Source organism: Amblyomma mixtum, chromosome 5, assembly GCF_055824585.1.
Source record: "Amblyomma mixtum isolate Tamu chromosome 5, ASM5582458v1, whole genome shotgun sequence".
Classification (NCBI taxonomy): Eukaryota; Metazoa; Arthropoda; class Arachnida; order Ixodida; family Ixodidae; genus Amblyomma; species Amblyomma mixtum.
This window is the reverse complement of record NC_143016.1, coordinates 143,516,649-143,536,868: the sequence shown is the minus strand read 5'-3', so window position 1 is coordinate 143,536,868 and position 20,220 is coordinate 143,516,649. Positions and strand designations below refer to the sequence as shown.

General features: G+C 48.3%; 1 protein-coding gene and 1 pseudogene across 1 annotated transcript; one reads left to right on the top strand and one right to left on the bottom strand.

Moving 5' to 3' along the window:
* The first annotated feature begins 711 nt into the window (after positions 1–711).
* On the top strand, positions 712–5,216 carry LOC149343956 (uncharacterized). The gene is made up of 2 exons (XM_089542531.1): positions 712–1,008; positions 5,008–5,216. The coding sequence occupies exons 1-2, from the start codon at positions 712–714 to the stop codon at positions 5,149–5,151; spliced, it is 441 nt and encodes a 146-aa protein (XP_089398657.1). The 3' UTR covers positions 5,152–5,216.
* An 11,917-nt stretch (positions 5,217–17,133) lies between these two features.
* On the bottom strand, positions 17,134–18,446 carry LOC149343955 (uncharacterized; annotated as a pseudogene).
* Positions 18,447–20,220: the final 1,774 nt, after the last annotated feature.

Sequence of the window (20,220 nt, the reverse complement as noted above, 5' to 3'; positions counted from 1 at the left end):
GGCAATGCCCAAGACTCCTCTCAACAATTCAACAACGGGAGACGCTCGCGCTCCGTCTTCTACACCTCCACAGAAGACTTCTTCACCAGTCTCGAAGAGGATTCCCAAGCCAACGGACAGGATGAACCCTGACGACTACGTGGTCGTGCTGCGGCCACGCAGTACGGTCTCCCTCAAGGCGGCCTTCCAGCAAGGTGAGCTCGGCGCTGCCATTTCGCAACTCATCGGTAGGCAGCACATGAACACCATCACCATTTCACCAAATTGGGAACAAAATATCATCGTCTGTGGCACGCAGAACCCAGAGGTGGTTAAAAAGCTGCTCACGGACCTTCAACTCAACACCAGCAGAGGATCGCTCGCATTTCACGGCCACCTCAAGCTCACCGGGGATGTGTGTCGCGGTGTGATATCTGTTCACAACTTAGAAACCAGTGAGTCACTAAAACATGATGTGCAGTGGCGCGGTGGTGAACTAGTTCATGTGCGCAAGCTGGGACAATCAAACGTAGCTGTACTGACTTTCGAGGGACGCACCGTTCCGCGTTACGTCCACTATAACGCAGAACTGACTCCCGTCAAGGAGTACAAAAAACAGTGCCTGCGTGCTACCGTTGCGGCACACTGGGGCACCGGGTGGACAACTGTCCCACCCCGGTCAAGGAAAGATGCGGCATTTGTGGCCAAAACGTGGGGCTTGGTACTGAGGGGATGGCCCCCCACGTCTGCAATCCTATGTGCTTAATCTGCGGGGGCCCGCACCTCACCAGGTCCCGCGAATGCACCGCCAAATTCATTAAGTTGCCGCAACCAGGGACCAGGACGCCTTCCAAGGGAGCCAGTGCCGGCGCTCCACGGGGAGGGCGGCAGAAACACAACCAGAAAACGCCACGGCGTGGCGTGATGCCTCCCCCTGGCAAGACAGCAACGGTAACGCCACCACCCGGAGCAGCGGAGTTCCCAGCTCTCAGCGCTTCATCTGGCGGCGCCGCCTGCAACCAACCCAAGGTAGGCAGCTGGGCGAGGGTCGCCTCCTCTCCTTCCCCTCCTCCTTCCTCCCCCACCAGCACCGCCGAAACGCAGGAACTGAAGCGCGAGATCGCCCTCTTGCGAGCTCAAAATGAAAAACTAGCCAGCGAGCTTAACTCGCTCAAATCCCAATTCCATACTCCGCCCGCGTCGAGCGACGAGGCAGAAAACATAACAGACAGGGAGATCCCTCCTCCTGTGGATAGTAGCGCCGCGGCCATGGAGACCCGGGTGACCGCAATTGAAACACAATTGGCAGACCTCCCCAAAATTATCCATGATACCATCGCGCGTCAGGTGGAGAGTGTCATCGTACAGGTGACACAAGCCGTAACGCACATTATCCAAAAATGGATAAAAGACAATCCGTGCGTCCTTAAACGCGTAGAACCCATCAGGGACGCTAACCGCCCCTCAAAATTCAATAGAGCTATTCCCTATGAGTTTGACTTTTCGGAAGACTCCTGCACGTCTGCGCCGGGCACTAGCGGACTGGGGAGTCTTAACAACGGGACCCCACCCTCCGCCTCCGACCATGGCCCCCAACCCTAAGTCGCGAGCAAGAACAACTCAGCCGCTTACACTAACGCAGTGGAACTGCCGGGGTCTCAAGAACCACAAGAAGCGGACTCATCTCCGCCTCTTTCTTGAGAACCTTGAGTTCCTCGTCGCCGTGGTTGCCCTTCAGGAACCCGGCGCCGGTACCAAACTCACAAACTACACTACATTTCAACACAACCCGCAGACATGTATACTTGTTCACAAGCAGTATACTGCGCAGGAGGTCACGCTCCCCACAACACCGCCTTTCCCATACACGATGGTGTCAGTGCTGCCCCTAAAGCGGTCTGACCCACCTGTACACATTCTAAATATTTACTGCCCACCGAAACTTAAGAACGTCACGTTCAATGAAATTTTCACTCAAGCTATGCAGGTGGCGGGTAGGGATCTCCTCCTAATCGTCGGCGATTTCAACGCCCCGAGCAGGCTATGGGGATACCCTCGGGAGGACAGGCGTGGGAGGAAGCTTGCGGAACTTCTTTCCACACTTGGACTCACCCTGCACACTGACCCCGCCAACCCAACACGTGTCGGCAATTCCATTCAACGAGATACTTGCCCGGACCTCACATTTACACGCAACATACGCCATGCCGACTGGCTGAATACAGAGGACACTCTAGGTAGTGATCACTGTATAATCAACACAACCATTTACATGCGTCCCCTGAAACGCCCACTAAAACAAGCTCGTATCCCAGACTGGACGACTTTCCGCACCTCTCTACCTATCGTAGACCCCCTCCAGTCGGGATACGACGCCTGGTCCAGATCGCTCACGTCTACACTCACACAACACGAAAAGCCGATACAGCTCACAGAAACACAAACAGACGTGGACAACCACCTTCTCCACCTTTGGGAGGCCCGTCGCAGCCTCACGAAGCGATGGAAGAAACAGAAACATAACAGACGCCTAAAGAACCGCATCCTTGAACTCACACAACAGGCAGCGGAATATGCTACTCAGCTAGCCGACACTAACTGGGTGGACCGGTGCAACGCGACTGCTCGCCAGATGTCTGGCCGCAACACCTGGCGACTGTTCCGCGCTCTCATCGATCCAATACAAACACGCACGGAAACCCAACGCCAATTATATAGGGCCTTGCACAACTTTACAGGAACGACAAAACCGCTAGCGCACACGCTCAGGGATCGATACCTGTGCACCACTAAGGACCCCCGGCAGGCGGCGTACTCGTATGCAGGCGAAGAGAACACGGAGCTGGACAAGCCTTTCCAACTCCACGACCTCCGGGCAGCCTTAAGCAAAATGAAGCTGGGCACTGCACCCGGGCGCGACAAGGTTACGGTCAAGGCTCTTGGCCAACCTTCCCGACGCAGCCTATGCCGCGCTCCTCAAATACATCAATAGCATTTGGGACGGAGAGACTCCTCTCCCTCTCGATTGGAAATCGGCTCTCGTGACCTTTATTCCCAAGGCCGGAAAACCTATTGATGTGGAGAACCTTCGCCCCATCTCCCTCACGTCTTGTGTCGGTAAGCTGATGGAGACGATGGTGCGCGACAGACTCTCCGATTTTCTCGAAACACAGCACACTTTCGCGGACACCATGTTCGGTTTTCGCCCTCACAAGTCAGCACAGGATATACTTCTGCAGCTTCACCACGACATCTTAGATCCTGTCGAATGTCCCCACAACGACAAGGTGGTCCTGGCCTTGGATCTTAAAGGCGCATTCGACAACGTCAAACACGAAGTAATCCTGGACCACCTCAGGAACACCAACTGTGGCCACAAAACATTCAACTACATAAAACAATTTCTTACAGACCGTCAAGCCTACATACGCATACAAGATGCGGAACACGGGCCATACACCATCGGCTCGAGGGGAACACCTCAAGGCGCGGTCCTGTCTCCCCTCCTCTTCAATTTGGCAATGCTTCATCTTCCCTCCAAATTGTCTTCTTTGCCCGGGATATATCACGCTCTTTATGCAGATGACATTACAATCTGGGCCACGCAAGGTAGCCTGGGCCACATGTAATCCTGCCTGCAAGCAGCGGCGACCCTAGTCGACGACTACGCGGCCTACTGCGGACTCCAGTGCGCCCCATCGAAATCAGAATTTGTGCACATACGTCCCTCCCCTCGGGACACAACTCCGCTTTGCATCAGTCTCCCCTCGGGACCGATCCGGGAGTCCAAGGAGATCCGCGTCCTTGGTGTCTTCATACACCATCAACGCAGGGTCGACACTACGCTAGGCAAACTTCGCACAGTGGGAGATCAGGTGGGCCGCATGGTCCGCCGGGTCTCCAACAAGCGAGGCGGATTACGAAGCAAGAATGCACTGCGGCTTGCCCATGCTTTCGTGACGAGTAGAATCCTCTACTCAACCCCCTACTTGCACCTGCGCAAACATGATGATGACCAACTGGAGGTCATCCACCGGAAAGTCATCAAGCGGGCTCTCGACCTCCCGGTCACCACGTCCAACCAGCGACTTCTACCCTTGGGCGTGGTAAACACATTCCGGGAGCTTCGAGAAGCCCACTTAGTCAACCAATACACGCGTCTTGCACAGACCACGTCCGGTCGCCGCCTCTTGGGCCGGCTACACATCAAACATGACTACCATATTGAGGAAAGGGAGAGAGTGTCAGAACCCTGGAGACGCGCCCTCCGAGTCCGACCCCTTCCCCGCAACATGTCCAGAGAAGACCATAGCGGTCGTCGCCAGGCGCGCGCGGAAGCGTTGGCGCGATACTATGGTAGCCAACAACATGTGTATTACGTGGACGTGCCGGCCCACACCACGGGGTGTGGTACACGGCCGCAGTCGTACACAACACAAACACAGTAAACGGGCTCACTTTCAAAGCCTACAGCGCAACACACGCGGAGGAGATTGCCATTGCTCTGGCTCTCACTACTCCCAAGTCGAAACACATCATCACCGACTCGCGAGGGGCCTGTCGGAATTATGAGTTGGGCTGGGCTCCCCCGCTTGCCTGGCGCATATTGGAATATAGCTGCCGATGCGAAGATCCAACTCCACGCAACCTGATTTGGGCGCCCGGTCCCCAGGGCCTACAGGGAAACGAACAGGCCGATCAGGCCGCCCGCGCACTATCTCCCCGGGCTATCTCCCTGTCCTTGGAAGCCTACTCCCAATCAGACAATCTGGCCCTTACATTCAAACACATCACCGATTACTACAAGGAGGAGCACCGGCGCTACCCGGCCCCTTGTAAGGGACTGGATTGCGCTGACGAGCGCCTCCTTATCAAAATTCTTACTAACACTGTACTGTGCCCGGCGGTACTTAAACATTTCAACGAATCCTTTGATGGCACGTGCCAGTTCTGTGGGGAGGTGGCTGACACCTTCCACATGGTTTGGGCGTGTCAATCCAACCCATCTATCCCCCCCAACCCCACCAGAGAGGACTGGGAGGCGGCCCTGCTCGGCTGTCGGGACCTAAAGACCCAAAAGGCCTTGGGTCACCGGACGCGGGCGGCGTTGCTTGCCAATGGGGCACCGGAATAGGGGCTCCACCTAGTATTGTTAGGGGAAAGGGCCAATAGGGCCTACCCCAATCACCTCTCTGTAAATATTTATTGCACTATAAATGTTTTTCACCACCACCACCACCACCACCCTTCCACTGCGGGACCACTTCCTTCCTTTTTTTTCTTCCTTTCCTCTCTCACTCCTTCCTTTATACCTTCCAATACGGCATGGTTCAGGTGTCCACCGACATGTGGGACAGGTACTGTGCCATTTCCTTTCCTCAAAAACCAATTAAAAATCTGCACGGGGTCAAAAGTACTATTTCAGAGCCCTCCATTACGGCCCCTCTTCCTTTCTTATCTCACCTCCTCCTTTATCCCTTCCCTGATGGCGGGTTGAGGTGCCTACCCAGACGTGAGACAGATACTGTGCAATTTCATTTCCTCAACCAATTTAAGATGTCCAGTTGGTAGAAATTATTTCGGAGCCCTCCACTACTTGCTGCTTTGCAATGCAAGCTCAGCAGCCACTCAACCCATGATACCAGGGTCAGAGTCAAGCCGGAGCAAAACATCCCTATTCCGAGCACCCCGGATCTGGACCTCACTGAACAGATATGCAACATCCAGGCAATCAATCTAGGAGGAAAGGAATCGTCAATGAATGCCTATGCAGCCTCACCAGACAACTCATGTAAAGGCTTCATTATCGGCGCCTTACTGATACCAAAAGAAGAGAAATTGCTAAATTGCACGGACACATGCCCCAACAAATCAACATCATTCAACCGAGGCCTTCAGGCACAAATGGGGCAAAGCAGTACACGTTTTGTCTCTCTTAGCGGCATAGCATACAGGTTCCAACCTTTCCGATCAGTGAAGGAGGTCTGCGGATGCTGCCTGAAAACAGGATAGCGTGCTGACATTTCTCCCCCTTCACAGGAGAAAAGATGCTACAGTTGGAGAATACGCAATCCTCCACCAGGACGTGTCGATTGCAAGAAGCACTGCATCGTCTGCTACAGATCTAACCACTCCATCATTGACACGAACTGTCCGGAAAGACGGAAGAATTACGCAAAAAGACGGAAACAGGCAGGCAAAGCTGATGAGGCTGCAATCCAACACCATCCTTATGGAGACGCTGCTATACAGAGCACTATTATAGATGCGCAAAAGAAGCAAAAGACTGAGCAGAAGTACAAGACTGAGGACTGACACGAATTCGTTTGATTTATGGGGTTTAACGTCCTAAAGTGACTCAGGCTATGAGGGACGCCATCGTGAACGGCTTCCAAAATTTCGACCCCCTGGAGTTCTTTAACGTCCACTTAGATCGCACACTACACGGGCCTCTAGAATTTCGCCTCCATCGAAATTCGACCGCCGCGGCCCGGATCAAAACTGAGTCCTTCGGGTCAGCAGCCCAGCGCCATAACCACTGAGCTACCGCGGCGGCTACGACCCAAATTGAACCAAACCTATGTCCACCGAGCGGGAGAAACGCAAAGATATCGCAGCATCATAACACTGCCCACAAACGTGAATCAGAACAACGGTCCAAGCAAGCCACTCACCAGCCATCCACAGAAACCTTCGAATCGAAGCACAGAATGGCCAGCCCTCCAACCATTAATGAAGAAGAACCCGGTGTGGTCACCACGGCTGCCCAGGCACCTTTGGAGCAGGCCATGGGGACCGAGAACCCGGAATCTTCGCTCAACAAGATAACGAAAACCTCATGAAAAAACTGTGTACACCGTGAATGCCGGACATAAAAATCCGCAGTTGCTTAGCTCAGCTATGCCATGATATACGTAGCGCGAGCTAAAGTTCCCCCATAGTTATGCATGTTATCGAGCTTGTTGTTGTGAATACAATGTTAAGCATTGAACAAGTATTTAGTTAATCGTCACCCTGCATACCTATAAGCGCGATTCAGGCGCCCATTGACCGAGAGAGCCAGTTATGCGCACTTGCTTTCCTTGTAAATGATCGGAGTGTAAAACGTTGTGAGCGCCAATGAACACAATGAACGCCGACGGCCTATGGCTTCAGCTCCGCATTTATGATGCCCTTCGGTTGCCGCGCATGCGCAATGCGCGGCGCCGGCGGGCGTAATCAGGCCGGCGCGGTGGCGAGCTCTGACGTCGTACGCTTCGCACCTGCTGCACCTCTCTGGTTTCGCGCATGCGCACTATCGGCTTCCGAGGTTCACGGCGAAATGCTCGACAGGGTAGTATAGTGTAGCGTTCGCTACAAAACTTTGGAACGCAATGTCGAACAACTTCAACTTCTTGAGGGGGCCCAGTGGTACCAAGACGGACGCCATGGAGCCGCGGGCCTCTACTTCGAAAGCCAATGATTACGCAGCTCTCATCCAGGAGACCCACGAGGTGCAGTCACTACGGAACGCTACACGCGAGAATGGAGGCGGCCCTGCTAAAAAGGGTGAGTTGGCCGTCCAAGCATCCTCCAGTACTTCCCCTTGTTTAAAACGTGACCCTCTCATTACACCTCAAGAGACGGTAAAGCAATACATATGTTCCGCTGAATTTCGCTCAGAAAGCACTAGCATAATCCGCACTGTAGCTGCCGAACAAGTCGGAGCGATGCAGCAACACCTCATACAAGCCCAAGCGCAGCTCATACACTCCATCACTGACAGGATAGAAACCACGATCAACACACGCCCGGACAATTATGAAGCTGGCATCAACAAGCTGTTCGAACTTGTACAGGTGCGGCCAGAATAATACGGAGCACGCGAAACGCGGCAAAGCTAGCAGAAACTGCATCTAAGCGCCACCTACCAGCACAACAGACACCCCTGGCTATCCGCGCGCAGCGAGAGTGTCTGCCGCCGAGCCCCCCTCTTTGCTGCAACCCTGCCGTTATCACTGTTCGAGAGATGCTGAGCTGGTTCGGGCAGCACCGCCGGGTGCTGCCTTCATCCAGGCGTGCTCACTTCAGCCTCGGTGTCGCGCGTAGAGCGCCAAGTTAATTTCCGCTATGAAGCCCGAACAGCCTTTCCTTTTCCGCTAGCCGGAAAAGCTCAACTCACGGACGCATACCTTCGAAAGATGGCACGTAGCGCCTTTCAAAACGGAACAGTCCTTCACAGTGACGCTGTGAAAACTATGTGGCCAAATAATTTCCCTGTTCTAACTACCGAAATATACTTTCAGTGACCTTTAAATTTACTACGTCCGTTTCATGTTGTAGTATGCAGATGTTCGGAAGGGTTGCTGGGTGAATTGCATATATGTTTACGAAGTACGAAGAAGATTTTATTATTGCGAAAGCAATACTACGCTAGGTTTTAACCCTTCAGCGTGGTCCCGGCGGTAGTCACGTTTGACCTTTACACAGTCTCCAGTTTGATGACGGGCGGAGGCGCTCGCGTCTGTGACGTCATACCCAGGTGAAATCTGAGCCACCAAGTCGGTTGGTCGGCGCGGTCCCAGCGGTAGCCACTGAGCGCCGCAGATCCCAGGCAGTAATAGAGGGGACTGCGTTCATTTCGAGGAAAGGAAAGGCGTCTTACCAACTCTGTGGTTTAGTGGACACCTCAATAGCCCTTTAAGCTAATTCCGACGTTCCGTGCAGTCCCAGGCTTACGCCTTTCACTACTTTAGTCGTTAAAGTTGCTCGTAATTTGCTAAGCTAAGCACTGCCAATTTTTTCTTTCGGCAGCAAAATTAGCAATCAACACTACGAAAAGTTTGATGCAGGAGCGTACCACAGTATACTAATTCGTGACCCAAAAGCAACCACACAGGCATTATACACCTATTTCACTGGGAAAACAATTAATGAACGTTAGTACTCCTACAAAATTATTCTTTAGAAAAGTTTATATTCACTGTAAAACACACAAAAAAAAACAAGATTAAATCGTGACAGTACTGAGGACTCAGTTTATTACTGAGTTCAACTCGTCTTCTTATATTCCTGCCGGTCTTGCTCCTTGGACTTGCTTCTTCCGTCTCATAAGGAAACATCCGAACATGTATTTAAATTCATTTGGAAATGTCCACCACTTATGGTCAACCAATTTTGCAAGCGTACCGACTAGGCCTCTTCATTGCCGTGGCCCCGCTCGCTTGCCATATTTAGGAACGGTTGAAAAACAAACAGCAGACCTTTTGTTTGCTGCCATCTAATAGTGGGTGAAAGCCCCGTTCGCACGAATTGCTTCTTGCATGCGTTCTGGGAGTGACTCATAAAGGCTTTCATATATCCAGTCCTCTGCCGAAGGCGCTCCCATTCATCGCGAACCGCTACCCAAAGCTCACCTCTGCCAGCTGTCCTCAAGTTCATTTTCGCAAGTTCAGATTTCATAACTCCCCATACATTTTCAGTTATGTTGAAATCGGCTCCTCTCGGCGCTCATGTCAAGAGTCGAATGACCCTCTCTTCAAGAAGAGCTTGAACTGCTCTGGCGCAGTGAATGGGGCTGTAGTCGCGCTGCATAATGAAGCACCCGTCCTTGAAAGGGCCGTGCAAAGCATACGGAATAAGGATCTCTTCAAGTAGGTTACGGTACGAAGCCGAGTTGTAGTACTGTGGTAGTCGCACCAATGGTCCGAGACCCTGGATGCTAATCGCGCCCCAGACGTTGACGCTGCAGCAGCCGCTTCTGAGGACGCTTGAGACGAACTCGGGATATTACCTAGAAAAAATCCGAAACCAAAAATATTTCTTTCCCCGGTGAAAAAAAAAAATGGCCTGAGAGGTGAAATACGTAGATTTAAAAAAGAACGGCCAACATTCTCACCCTGAGATCAACATATTATTTAGCATAAACTACCATTGAATGTTTTATGTAAACAAGACGGCCTCCTGCTGTGACTTTACCACGCTCCAGTCGAGGGTTCTGCTTCAATACGACAGTGAAAGAATGAATTAGCATGAGGTGACCCATGGTCACCTGGAAATTAGACGCGAACATTGAGCAGAGAAGGACAATAGTAAGTGCATAGTAAGTGAGGAATGCTTACTGGCCGCAAAGTGCTTGATATGAAATGCGACTGTTTAATGTGGACTGAGATAAAATACGAAAAGTTAAGTAGCCATTGCTGTTGCTATAAATCATCATTAACGGAACAACGCCCACTGCAGGGCAAAGCCTCTCCCATACTCCTCCAATTATCCTGGTCGTCTGGCGGCTGCATTCAAATAATCTTTTCAGTTTCCTAACCTCATCCGCCCACCTAAATTTCTGCCGCCCCCTGCTACGCTTTCCTTCCCTTGGAACCCAGCCAGTTATTTCGTCATAAATATCTTGCGTTCATTGGTCTCCACACCCGCCGATGCTGATCCCAGCGCGAGCTGAACGTGCTCTCGTCGGTGAAGATCACTTCGCCGCACTCGCTCATGCTCCAGTCCGCATGCGCTCCGGCGAATTCCAGGCATTGTCGTCGTTGTCTGCCCGTGAGATACGGCTTTTGAGCAGCCACAGATGCGTGGAGGCCAGCATCTTGTAGTCGCCGCCGAATTGTTCTCATGCTGGCATCAATATCCAATGTGTCCCGATGTCCCTGGGCACTTCCCTGGGCAATTCCGCGACAGCTGCCGCTACGATTATTCGATCTTCTTCAGACGTGCAACGGCTTCTGCCTGACCGTGAAGCATCGCCTAATCTGATGTCTTCGGCTTGTATTATTCTATTCACCGCTGTCATCGAACGTCCTGTTATTCTGCACATCTCTCGTTGAGAAGTACCCTGTACCGACAAGTGAATTATTTGCCTCCGAACGTCTAAAGGCACTCGCGCCGGCATCTTCCTTTCCCTGTCGTACTGAGATTTCTGCGTTTCCTATGCCTGCAGAACGTTCGACGTAGTCTAAAAGTGGGAACTGGCTTTAGTGTTATCATATCGGCACCAATGGTGAGTCAGTGCTTTTCGCTTTTATTAAAAACGGTAAAGCTGGGTCACTGGGCGCGTTGTGTCTTGGAATTACAGTGCGCCGTCGACTAAACTGCAAAAGGCCGATTCACACGACGGACCGTTCGCCCGCGGCCCGCGCACTACGTGTGCATGCGTCAGCACATTGAGGGGCGCGCTGTCGGCCGCCATCCATCCATGCATCCAGCGCGCCTCTCAAAGTGCTGACGCATGAACACGTAGTGCGCGGGCCGCGGGCGAACGGTCCGTCGTGTGAATCGGCCTAAGGAGGCCGCGCGGACTGAAGGGCCGAGATAACACGTAATGCCAAAACGGCCGTCTTTCGCCCGTTTACAGCGCGCGCCGCTCCTCGATGCGAGACACGGGGCAACGAAGCGCATAGCGCAGGGTACCAGTCAGCAGAGTCAGCAGAGTACCAGTCAATCATAGAGCAAGGGATTGCATGCTATATGCCGTCATGTTGATAGGACTGCGGAAAAAGTGGGTCCTTGCTATCCGCGCCATCTCGCCGCGTCCAAATTAAGATATCGAAGGCAGCCCAGATGAAAAAATTCCAATTGGTCCGAGCTGGCTTCAGTTGGAACCAGTTCAATAGTGTTATGGAATAATTCCCGGTTGGGACCAGCTGCCACTGTGTACCAGCTGCCCAGTTGGGACCCACTGCCAGCTAGTCCCAACTGGGAATTTTTCACTGCCCAGTTGAACGCGTCCCAACAGCTGGGACCCATTGCAACCTGGTCCCAACTGGGACAAGTTGCCAGCTGGTTATGGTTATTACTGGTGCTGCTGCTTGTGCCACAGTGCACAAATGCTGGTCAAAAGGCGCTCAAAAGGCAGGCAGTGATCCCACAGTCAGCACATACTGTCCACAGCATGAAAAGTGTTCAAACCTTTTGTTATAACACGCACTTATGTGCTCCCAAACTTCCTGAGGAGGGATTTTCTGACATTGAATCTTCTCGGTCAGGAGTCTTGGGATGATTGCCACAGTTGCTTCCATATCCATGCCTTTCTGGGAGCCCCACTTCCGGACTGTAGCTGAAAATTAGATTGAAATGAAGTTCTAATGTCAGCATGCACATTATACAGCAGTCTTGCTGGCATATGCCCTCCCCAACTATACAGTTGGCGAGGGCAGCAACATGGCAAAATGCAAAATTCCAGCCCAACATTTCATAAAAATTGTCATAGAAGGCAGAAATGCAGCAACAAGTTACAAATACTACATGCAAGGTTACCTAATCTATAGTAGGTAACGATGTATAATACAGCATGCGTTGTAAAAGAGCCAAACAATTGAAAATGAACAGCCATAAGACTTGTAGTAGTGAGCAATCACAGTCATAATTGCCCAACTAGTGCACTGCTCAGCAGACAGGCAACACTTGTGCACTAAGAGGAATGTGAACTCGTATTTTTACAACAGGAACTCGATCTGAACGCTCGGCTGAACGCTCAGCCAACACTTCACTTATCCATATGGCCTGGGCCGCATCTTTGCAGACCAGTGTAGCTTTCTTTGCGCTGAAAATCTTGACACCCTGGCCGCACTAATAACTACACCTCTTGTTATGTGAAACTATGCAAGAAATGCGACATAATTAGCACAAGTTTTCAAGGACTGTTACAAATATCAATTATTAGTACACAAATGGTGAGTAAAGGCAAAAAATGTGCATTGCCCAGCGCGGGTTGACCAAGTTAATATTTCACATGCACGGCAATGTGAGCCAGCATGGTGGCTAAGTGGTTAGGGCAATCAACTACTAAGCCAGAGGACTTGGGTTCTATCTCAGCTGCGGCAGCCACAATTTGATGGCAACTAAATGCAAAATTCGTCTGTTTCGTCAGTATATCCAGAGCCCTTCACTTCGGTGTCCGTCATAGCCCATGTATCACTATGAGTCGTTAAACAACACGACTTTAAATTTATTTGTAAAATTTGCATGCCAATATCACTCAGTGCATTTTGACTTAGCAAGGTATCTATCAGCAGCATTAATTATACTGAATATAAAAGCTTGTCATCTTAAACATCTTGTAAAGGCCTTCATTTCAGTTGCGGGTCATTATTTGAGGTGAGTCTGTTAGTTTTTCCATACTTCCCATTCTTCTGCACAAAAAAGCCTACATACACAAAATTCAATGCCTGTCAGTTCGACCTGTGCTGGCACTTACTAGACCACTGTTTATTTATTTATTTATTTCAGTACCCTCAGGGCCAAGGGCATTAGAGAGGGGAGTGGGGTACAACAGACAGAATGACAAAAGAAGAGCAGTCACAAGTAACACAAAATGTGAACAAAAATATGGCTCGCGCAAATCAGTAGGTTATAGCAAATACAATAAAATAAATTAAGTCATTTAACACGAAATTATGAGCAAAGAATAAAAGTAAGCATACCACGCAAACAAAAAAAAAACATGAGGAAGTTGTTGAAAATGGCAGGAAAACACTGGTGCACACATTCTGTCATGCCCTTAAACAGCAGAATATTTGAAGGGGGGGGGGAAATACCAGGTCTGTTTGAACTACCACATAAGCTGAAAAGAATAAACGGCAGGGCGCAAGAATTACATGTGCTATGTTACCATCAAGTTAGTTAAAGCCGATTTAAACACAGAATGGTCACTTATTTCGACGACCGATCGGGGAAGGTGATTCCATTGTGCCGATGTGCTGGGGATGAATGAGTTGTAAAAGAGGTTTGTTTGGCATGAAAGAATACCAACTTTATGACGATGATCGATCCGAGCTGAAACGTAGCAAGGTGGCGTTATAAATTTTCTCTTGAAGGGCAACTGCAGCACTTTTTTGAGAATTTCGCAATATTCAAGGATTCAAATCTCTATAGGCTGTAGGTAAAGCATGCCAAGTGTTTTTGCACTAGCATTTAAAATAGTGACGTAATCAACGATTGAATTTTGCGCTTGGCCTCAATGCACCAGAGGAGTGCAAGAAAATTCAGCGTGACGTCATGGAAGGTATGATTTCAAATTACCGCTGTCGTCAGCCATACCCTGCCCTGACTCGTTCGACACTGCCAAACAGCTCTCGGCAGAGTTTGCCTTCATTGGCGTTGTTTTTTTTTCCTTCAAAGCAGGCGTTTGTGCGTTGGAAATGTACCGATACCTTCGATGACGTCATCATGTGCCCCCCACTTGGCATTGTACGCTGCGGAGAAGCTTGAAGGGCGTGCGAATTTTAATCGGTGATTACTTCACTATTTCAAGCGCTAGCCCAAAAAGACTTCGCATGCTTTACCTGCAAGTTTCACACATTCGACCCTGTTAAGCTCGTTGATTTCTAAAACCTATGCAGCTTCCCTTTAAGGATGGGGTTATCATAGGAAATCTTATGGAATAGACAAAGGCGGGATATATTTCTACGTTGCGACAGTACTGGGAGTGATAAGCTTGATTTCATGGCACTGACGCTAGAGTTACGGTGATAATTCGAGAGAATGAAACGGGCCGCACGGTTCTGTATAGATTCGAGTTGGTATATTAGTGTCTCTTGATAGGGGTCCCAGATAGATGCAGCATATTCTAGTTTACTACGAACCAACGACTTGTAGAGAAGCAGTTTTCCGGAGCTAGAAGAAGGATTAAAGTTACGGCGTATGTAGCCCAGCATGCGGTTAGCGTTATTGCTTACATGGTTTATGTGTACTTTCCAAGAAAGATTATGGGAAATGAAGACACTTAAATATTTATAAAAAGGCACAGACTCAAGGCTGCAATTATTAAGACGATATGAAGGCAATGTAGTGTTACGGCGAGAAACCCGCATGTACTTGCACTTTTTTATGTTTAGTTCCATGTTCCATTTGTTAGTCCATTCAAGAGCATGATCAATATCTGATTGAAGAAGAGCTATATCAGAGTCACTGTTAATTTCGCGGTATATGACGCAGTCATCAGCAAAAAGATTTATTGTTGAACATAGATTGTCAGGTAAGTCATTGATATATATAAGAAAAAGCAGAGGCCCTAGAACAGAGCTTTGTGGCACTCCAGATCCAGTTGGAGAAGTGAAGGAAGAAGCATTATTAGCGGTGACAAATTGTGAACGATTAGTGAGAAACGAATGCAGCCACCCAAGGACGTTAGGGTCGAGGTTAAGTTTACTAAGTTTAAAAAAAAAGCAGTTGATGAGAGACCTTGTGAAACGCCTTTGAGAAATCGAGGAATATGCAGTCGACAACGGAACCCCTGTCGAGGAATGAGTTGAGATCATGCTTGAAGGTTAAAAGCTGTGTTTCGCAAAAAAACCACTTCCGAAATCTATGTTGACTGTCAGTATAAAAGGCATTAGAATCAAGGAACGATGCAAGGTGAGAGTAAATAACATGCTCCATAATTTTACACGGAATGCTGGTAAGTGAGATGGGTCGAAAATTATGCGGGGAATGTTGATCACCAGATTTATGCAAGGGAATCACCTTCCCGACCTTCCAGTCATCAGGTATGCATGCTGTTTCAAGAGATTGCTGAAATAGATTAGAGAGTATTATTACGCTGTACACTTTGGTTTTAATCAAGAACTCAGAACTAATGTTATCAACACCACATGATGAAGAAACCTTTTGTTTTTCGATTATTTTTTCCACTCCAGCAGGATCAAAGATAATAGAATCCATCGGTAAAAAGTCAGCACTGTTATATGCAGGGGTTACCAAACACTGATTTTTGGAAAAAGCTGAAACGAATACACTGTTTAGAACATTTGCACAATCATTAGGATGAATTAGTTGGTCACTGGAGTCTTTAATGCTGATGGATGAATTGTCTTTTTTGTTAACTACGCTCCAAAATTGCCTAGGGTTATTTATCGAAAGGGAAGGTAATGTGTCATTGAAAAACAAATCTTTGGCATCCTTCAGTGCACTTTTCTATTCAAGGGTTGCGGCCTGATAAGCAGTCCAACGTTCTTGGGAACCGAAATCTAGAAGAGTGCGGTGAGGGGCTAGTTGGTACGACATTATGAGAACAAAAAGTAACTGCGCAAAAGGACGGGACAAGAGAAAGAGAACGAGAACCACACGGGACAAACGCAGACTGACAACTGATTTATTCCACCAACTCCTCTTTCCTTCTCTTGTCCCGTCCTTTTGCGCAGTTACTTTTTGTTCTCACTTGGGAACCGGTTAGTTTAGCAGAGCGGAACACGCGTTTTTTTCTTATTACAGAGCCGTTTTAACGATTTAGTGATTGACGGTTAGAGGTGATGACTAAGAGCGGAACATATTTTTCAGTGAGCGCAGCAACTTTTCTTTAAACAGGCTCCAGTTAGCATTCACGCAGCGATCATGAAAGCTTAGCAAGTAATGGTCTAGAAAAATAGACAGTTAATGGTTAATAGCATCAAAATCAGCATTTCTGTAATCATGGATATATTTACTGTGGTTACGTTGATGGGGAACTGCGCAGGTCAAAGAAAAATGATGGAGTAGGTGATCACTTAACCCTGGCAAGTATGATATGGGCTGGAAAAAATCAGGCGATGTGGTGAGTACCAGATCGAGGATATTAGACGCAGTAGGTGAAATTCGAGTTGCCTGCGTTACAAGGTGGGATAAGTTAAAATCACTGCACAAATTCAAGAACATGTCGCATTCACTTGAAGGTTCACAATAAGTACTCGCATTAGACCACACTATGTTGGGGAAATTAAAATCACCCAGTAAAATAAAGGGACTGCTCGGATAACGTACTGTAATCATGTGAATGACATCATGAACATCGTTTACAAAGGTGGGGGAGGTAGACGGCGGACGATAGCAAACGCCCACCATCAATTTCTTAGAGCATGTGCGAATTTCAACCAGTACAAGTTCCAACGCGCTTACAAAATGGATCGGAAAAGACATAACAGTATCAGCAACAGCTACAAGCACGCCTCCGCCACATCTAGAACCCCTGTCGCACCGATAAATGTCATATCTCTTTCTACAGGTAAGAAGTTCACAGCTATCTATCTTCGCCGATAGCCAGGTTTCAGTGAGACATTCAATGTCAGCATCGCAAGCGTCACTTACAGAACAAAGATCATCGCGTTTAGGTATTATGCTACGAATATTTGTGAACAAAAAAGAAAGTGGGGTAATGGCCGGGGACTTAGTGCCACTGCCCCTCGCGCATTGCTAATCGGTAACAGGTTCGGTTAGTGGCGCGGAGGCGCTGTGGGCATCATTCGTAGGGTCCTCAGAACGGTCGGTTGGCAACGGGAAGGCGCTTGGGATTTTATGAACGGAGTCATCGGAGTGATTGTAGCAGTAGCATTTATTTTTTATGTAAAGCTTATTGAAGCGAAGCTTCAAAGTGAGCGGCTAGGATCTGCCAAATTCGACCAGTTTTTTTCTAGCGCGACGGGTGGCGAAAGAATAATCCTCGCTAAGCGTAATTTTTTCATCCTTGAGCTTAGAACAGTTAAGCAGTATTCTCTGCTTTACCTTGAAAGATGAAAATTTGGCAATAATTGGTCGACATTTTTCCGACGCGAACCCACCAAGCCTGTGCGCTCTATCGATCAAAATTTCAGAGGACGGAATTTCCAAGCAGGATGAAAGAACCTTGACTAGCTTTTGTTCTGACTGAGCCCAGGACTCTGATTGCGTGTCAGGTATGCCATAGAACAGAAGGTTATCGCGTCGCTGCCTGTCTTCAAGTTGAGACAGGCGCGCGCGCAGCTGAGAGTTTTCACTAGAAAGTTGGTCAACTAACTGCTGAAAAGGATGTACTTCCTTCTGGATTTCGTCAATGGTAACAGTTTTGCGTTCAACGTCAGTTAATCTTTTGTTCATTTCGCTCAAATTTTCTTCTAACTTCAGCTGGGACTTCTTAAGATCATCAATAGACTTTATGAAAGCCTTTTGGTCCAGTTGCATTTTCGCAGTTCGCGTGTTCAAAGTCTCTAGTATTGCAAACATATCTTCCCACTGCTTAGACTGGACGTCAGGAAGAGAGTCCTGTACCTGATGCCTCGTGTTAGGCCCAGGGTTGAGCTCGACGTCCCCGGACAACGCTAGCAGTTGGTTTACAATATCAAAGCATTCACTGAACACACAAAGCAAAACTCCCGGGCGTGGGAACAGCAACAGGCACACGCCATTTGATTTTTTAGCGTACAGGGAAGTAACAGAACTAACCTGGAAGAAGAAGCAGAGCGGATTAGGTGGCCGCATCCTGGTGCTGTTCTCACGCCGACTAAGGGCGCCGGGGGCCCCCCAGCTGTTCATATAGGCAGCAAATGATGTCGCTGTTGATCTGGATCTTTCATGCGATGGAGGGACGGCGATAAAAATGTGCCTGTTTTGCGGGCATCCGCATCACACGTGTCGTTGAAGTGGCAGGGCAGCTTGCTGATCTCATGGGTAGGTGACGATAGCGGCGCATTGCTGAACAGAGCCCATGCCGTAACCTGGACGAAGAAGCAGAGCGGGTTAGGTGGCCGCATCCTGTTGCTGTTCTCACGCCCACTCTCATAGCATTACTGAAATAAAACAAAATTTCTTTTATGTGCCTTTTTAATCAAATAATAGAAACTTGCGTAGCTAGGCTACATACGGTAACAGCAGACATACACACCTGGAAGAAAATATTTTTGGTAGCAACTTCAATAACTGCACGCTGCAGAGGTCGGAAGTGTATCGTTAATTCATTATAAGTTCAAGGTGCCCAGACAAAGTTAAAATAAAAGAAATTCGACCACCAGTGCTCTTTTCTGTATGCAGCCTTTCTCCACCGGTGCCTTTAAACACCCATGTGACCATGCACCAAAATGGCTTACAAGTTCCTATAACATTACTTACAGATCCATCTCACAGGTGGCAAAAATCTTCAAGCACTGTAAAGAACAAACCAAAAACAGGAGATGAACAAAAGTGGCATGTTTTCACCTAGCAAATAGGTCATTTTTTAGAATTACATTGTAAATAAAATTTAATTCTCGAGAACAAAGGTGCAGGCAGGCGTCCAGCTTAAATTATGTGCTACTAAGAGCAAATAAGTTATCGGAATCAATGTAAAAATTCAAAGCTGTTAAATAACATTGATGACAAATTGATAAAAGCACTGCCTGCAGATCAATTGGCCAGGTGCGGCAACTTTTAGACACAGAGTCGGCACAACATGCATAGTCTCAAGTATACTGTAGGGCTCTGTATTAATTTTGACCACACAGAATTTTTAACATGATACAACACAGCACACAACAGATTTCGACATGATACCCCAATAAAAAAGCAGCCACTGCATCTTGAAATCCAGTGCATGAATGTTTTCACCTGATGGGGTACCCTTGGCTTCCACAATGCATAAACATTTCCAAGCCATGATTACGATAACAGCTACTGAGGCAGCACAGCAGGTGCTGCTGGCTGTGGCAACGCACATCACTACACTAACAGTGCAAAGCTTTGTGCAGGTCTTTCGCAAAGCAATATGGTAGCATTAATATGTGAGTATGAAGTATTAAAACAGTGGCTTTGAAGAACATTGGTGAACAAGGCAAGGACAAACCTCTTCCGTTATTTGGTCTAACATTAAGAAATAGTTATCTTCACGTAAAAATTTTGATTTTCTCCTGTTTATAAAATGATTTACTTAGTAGGTGCATGCTCTTTGTCGGGCAGAGAAGCTGGCCCCATGACCTGGCTGTCATCAGCTGGAGAGCATGCCATAAAAGAGACGAATAATAAAAACGGCAAAATTAGAACTGAAATTCTCCATTCACCCAATGTAACCACAATGAACTATTTTACTACTATGTGTTAGAATATCAGACAGTACAAATGCTTACAGCATGGTAGCAGTGGCGACACGTTATTGCTTGGACCTGCTGTGTCTGGCTCCAAGCTGCTGCTTGAACATGTCAAGGCTCCCGAACTACACAGGTTCATGGCTGCACTGTGTGTAGGGGAAGAACTTGCACCTGCAAGTCAAGGACACATCACTAAATAGTGTTTTGCCTCCACAATTACGAGGCACTTTCAAGCGAAATTACAAATGAAACATTTCGGTGTTACCAACCTGCAATTATTGTCCTAGAGGCTGATATGCCATGAAGGAATTTCCAGCAAACATTAACCTTCCTACACAAAGGGGCCCATGCTAGTTATATCCTAAACAATATGCACATACTAAAGAAGCTGCCATTCTTTTAGTAGCAAACATGCTGCAGACAAATGACGTCAAGCTCTTCAGAAGCAGTAATAACATACATAAAGTTT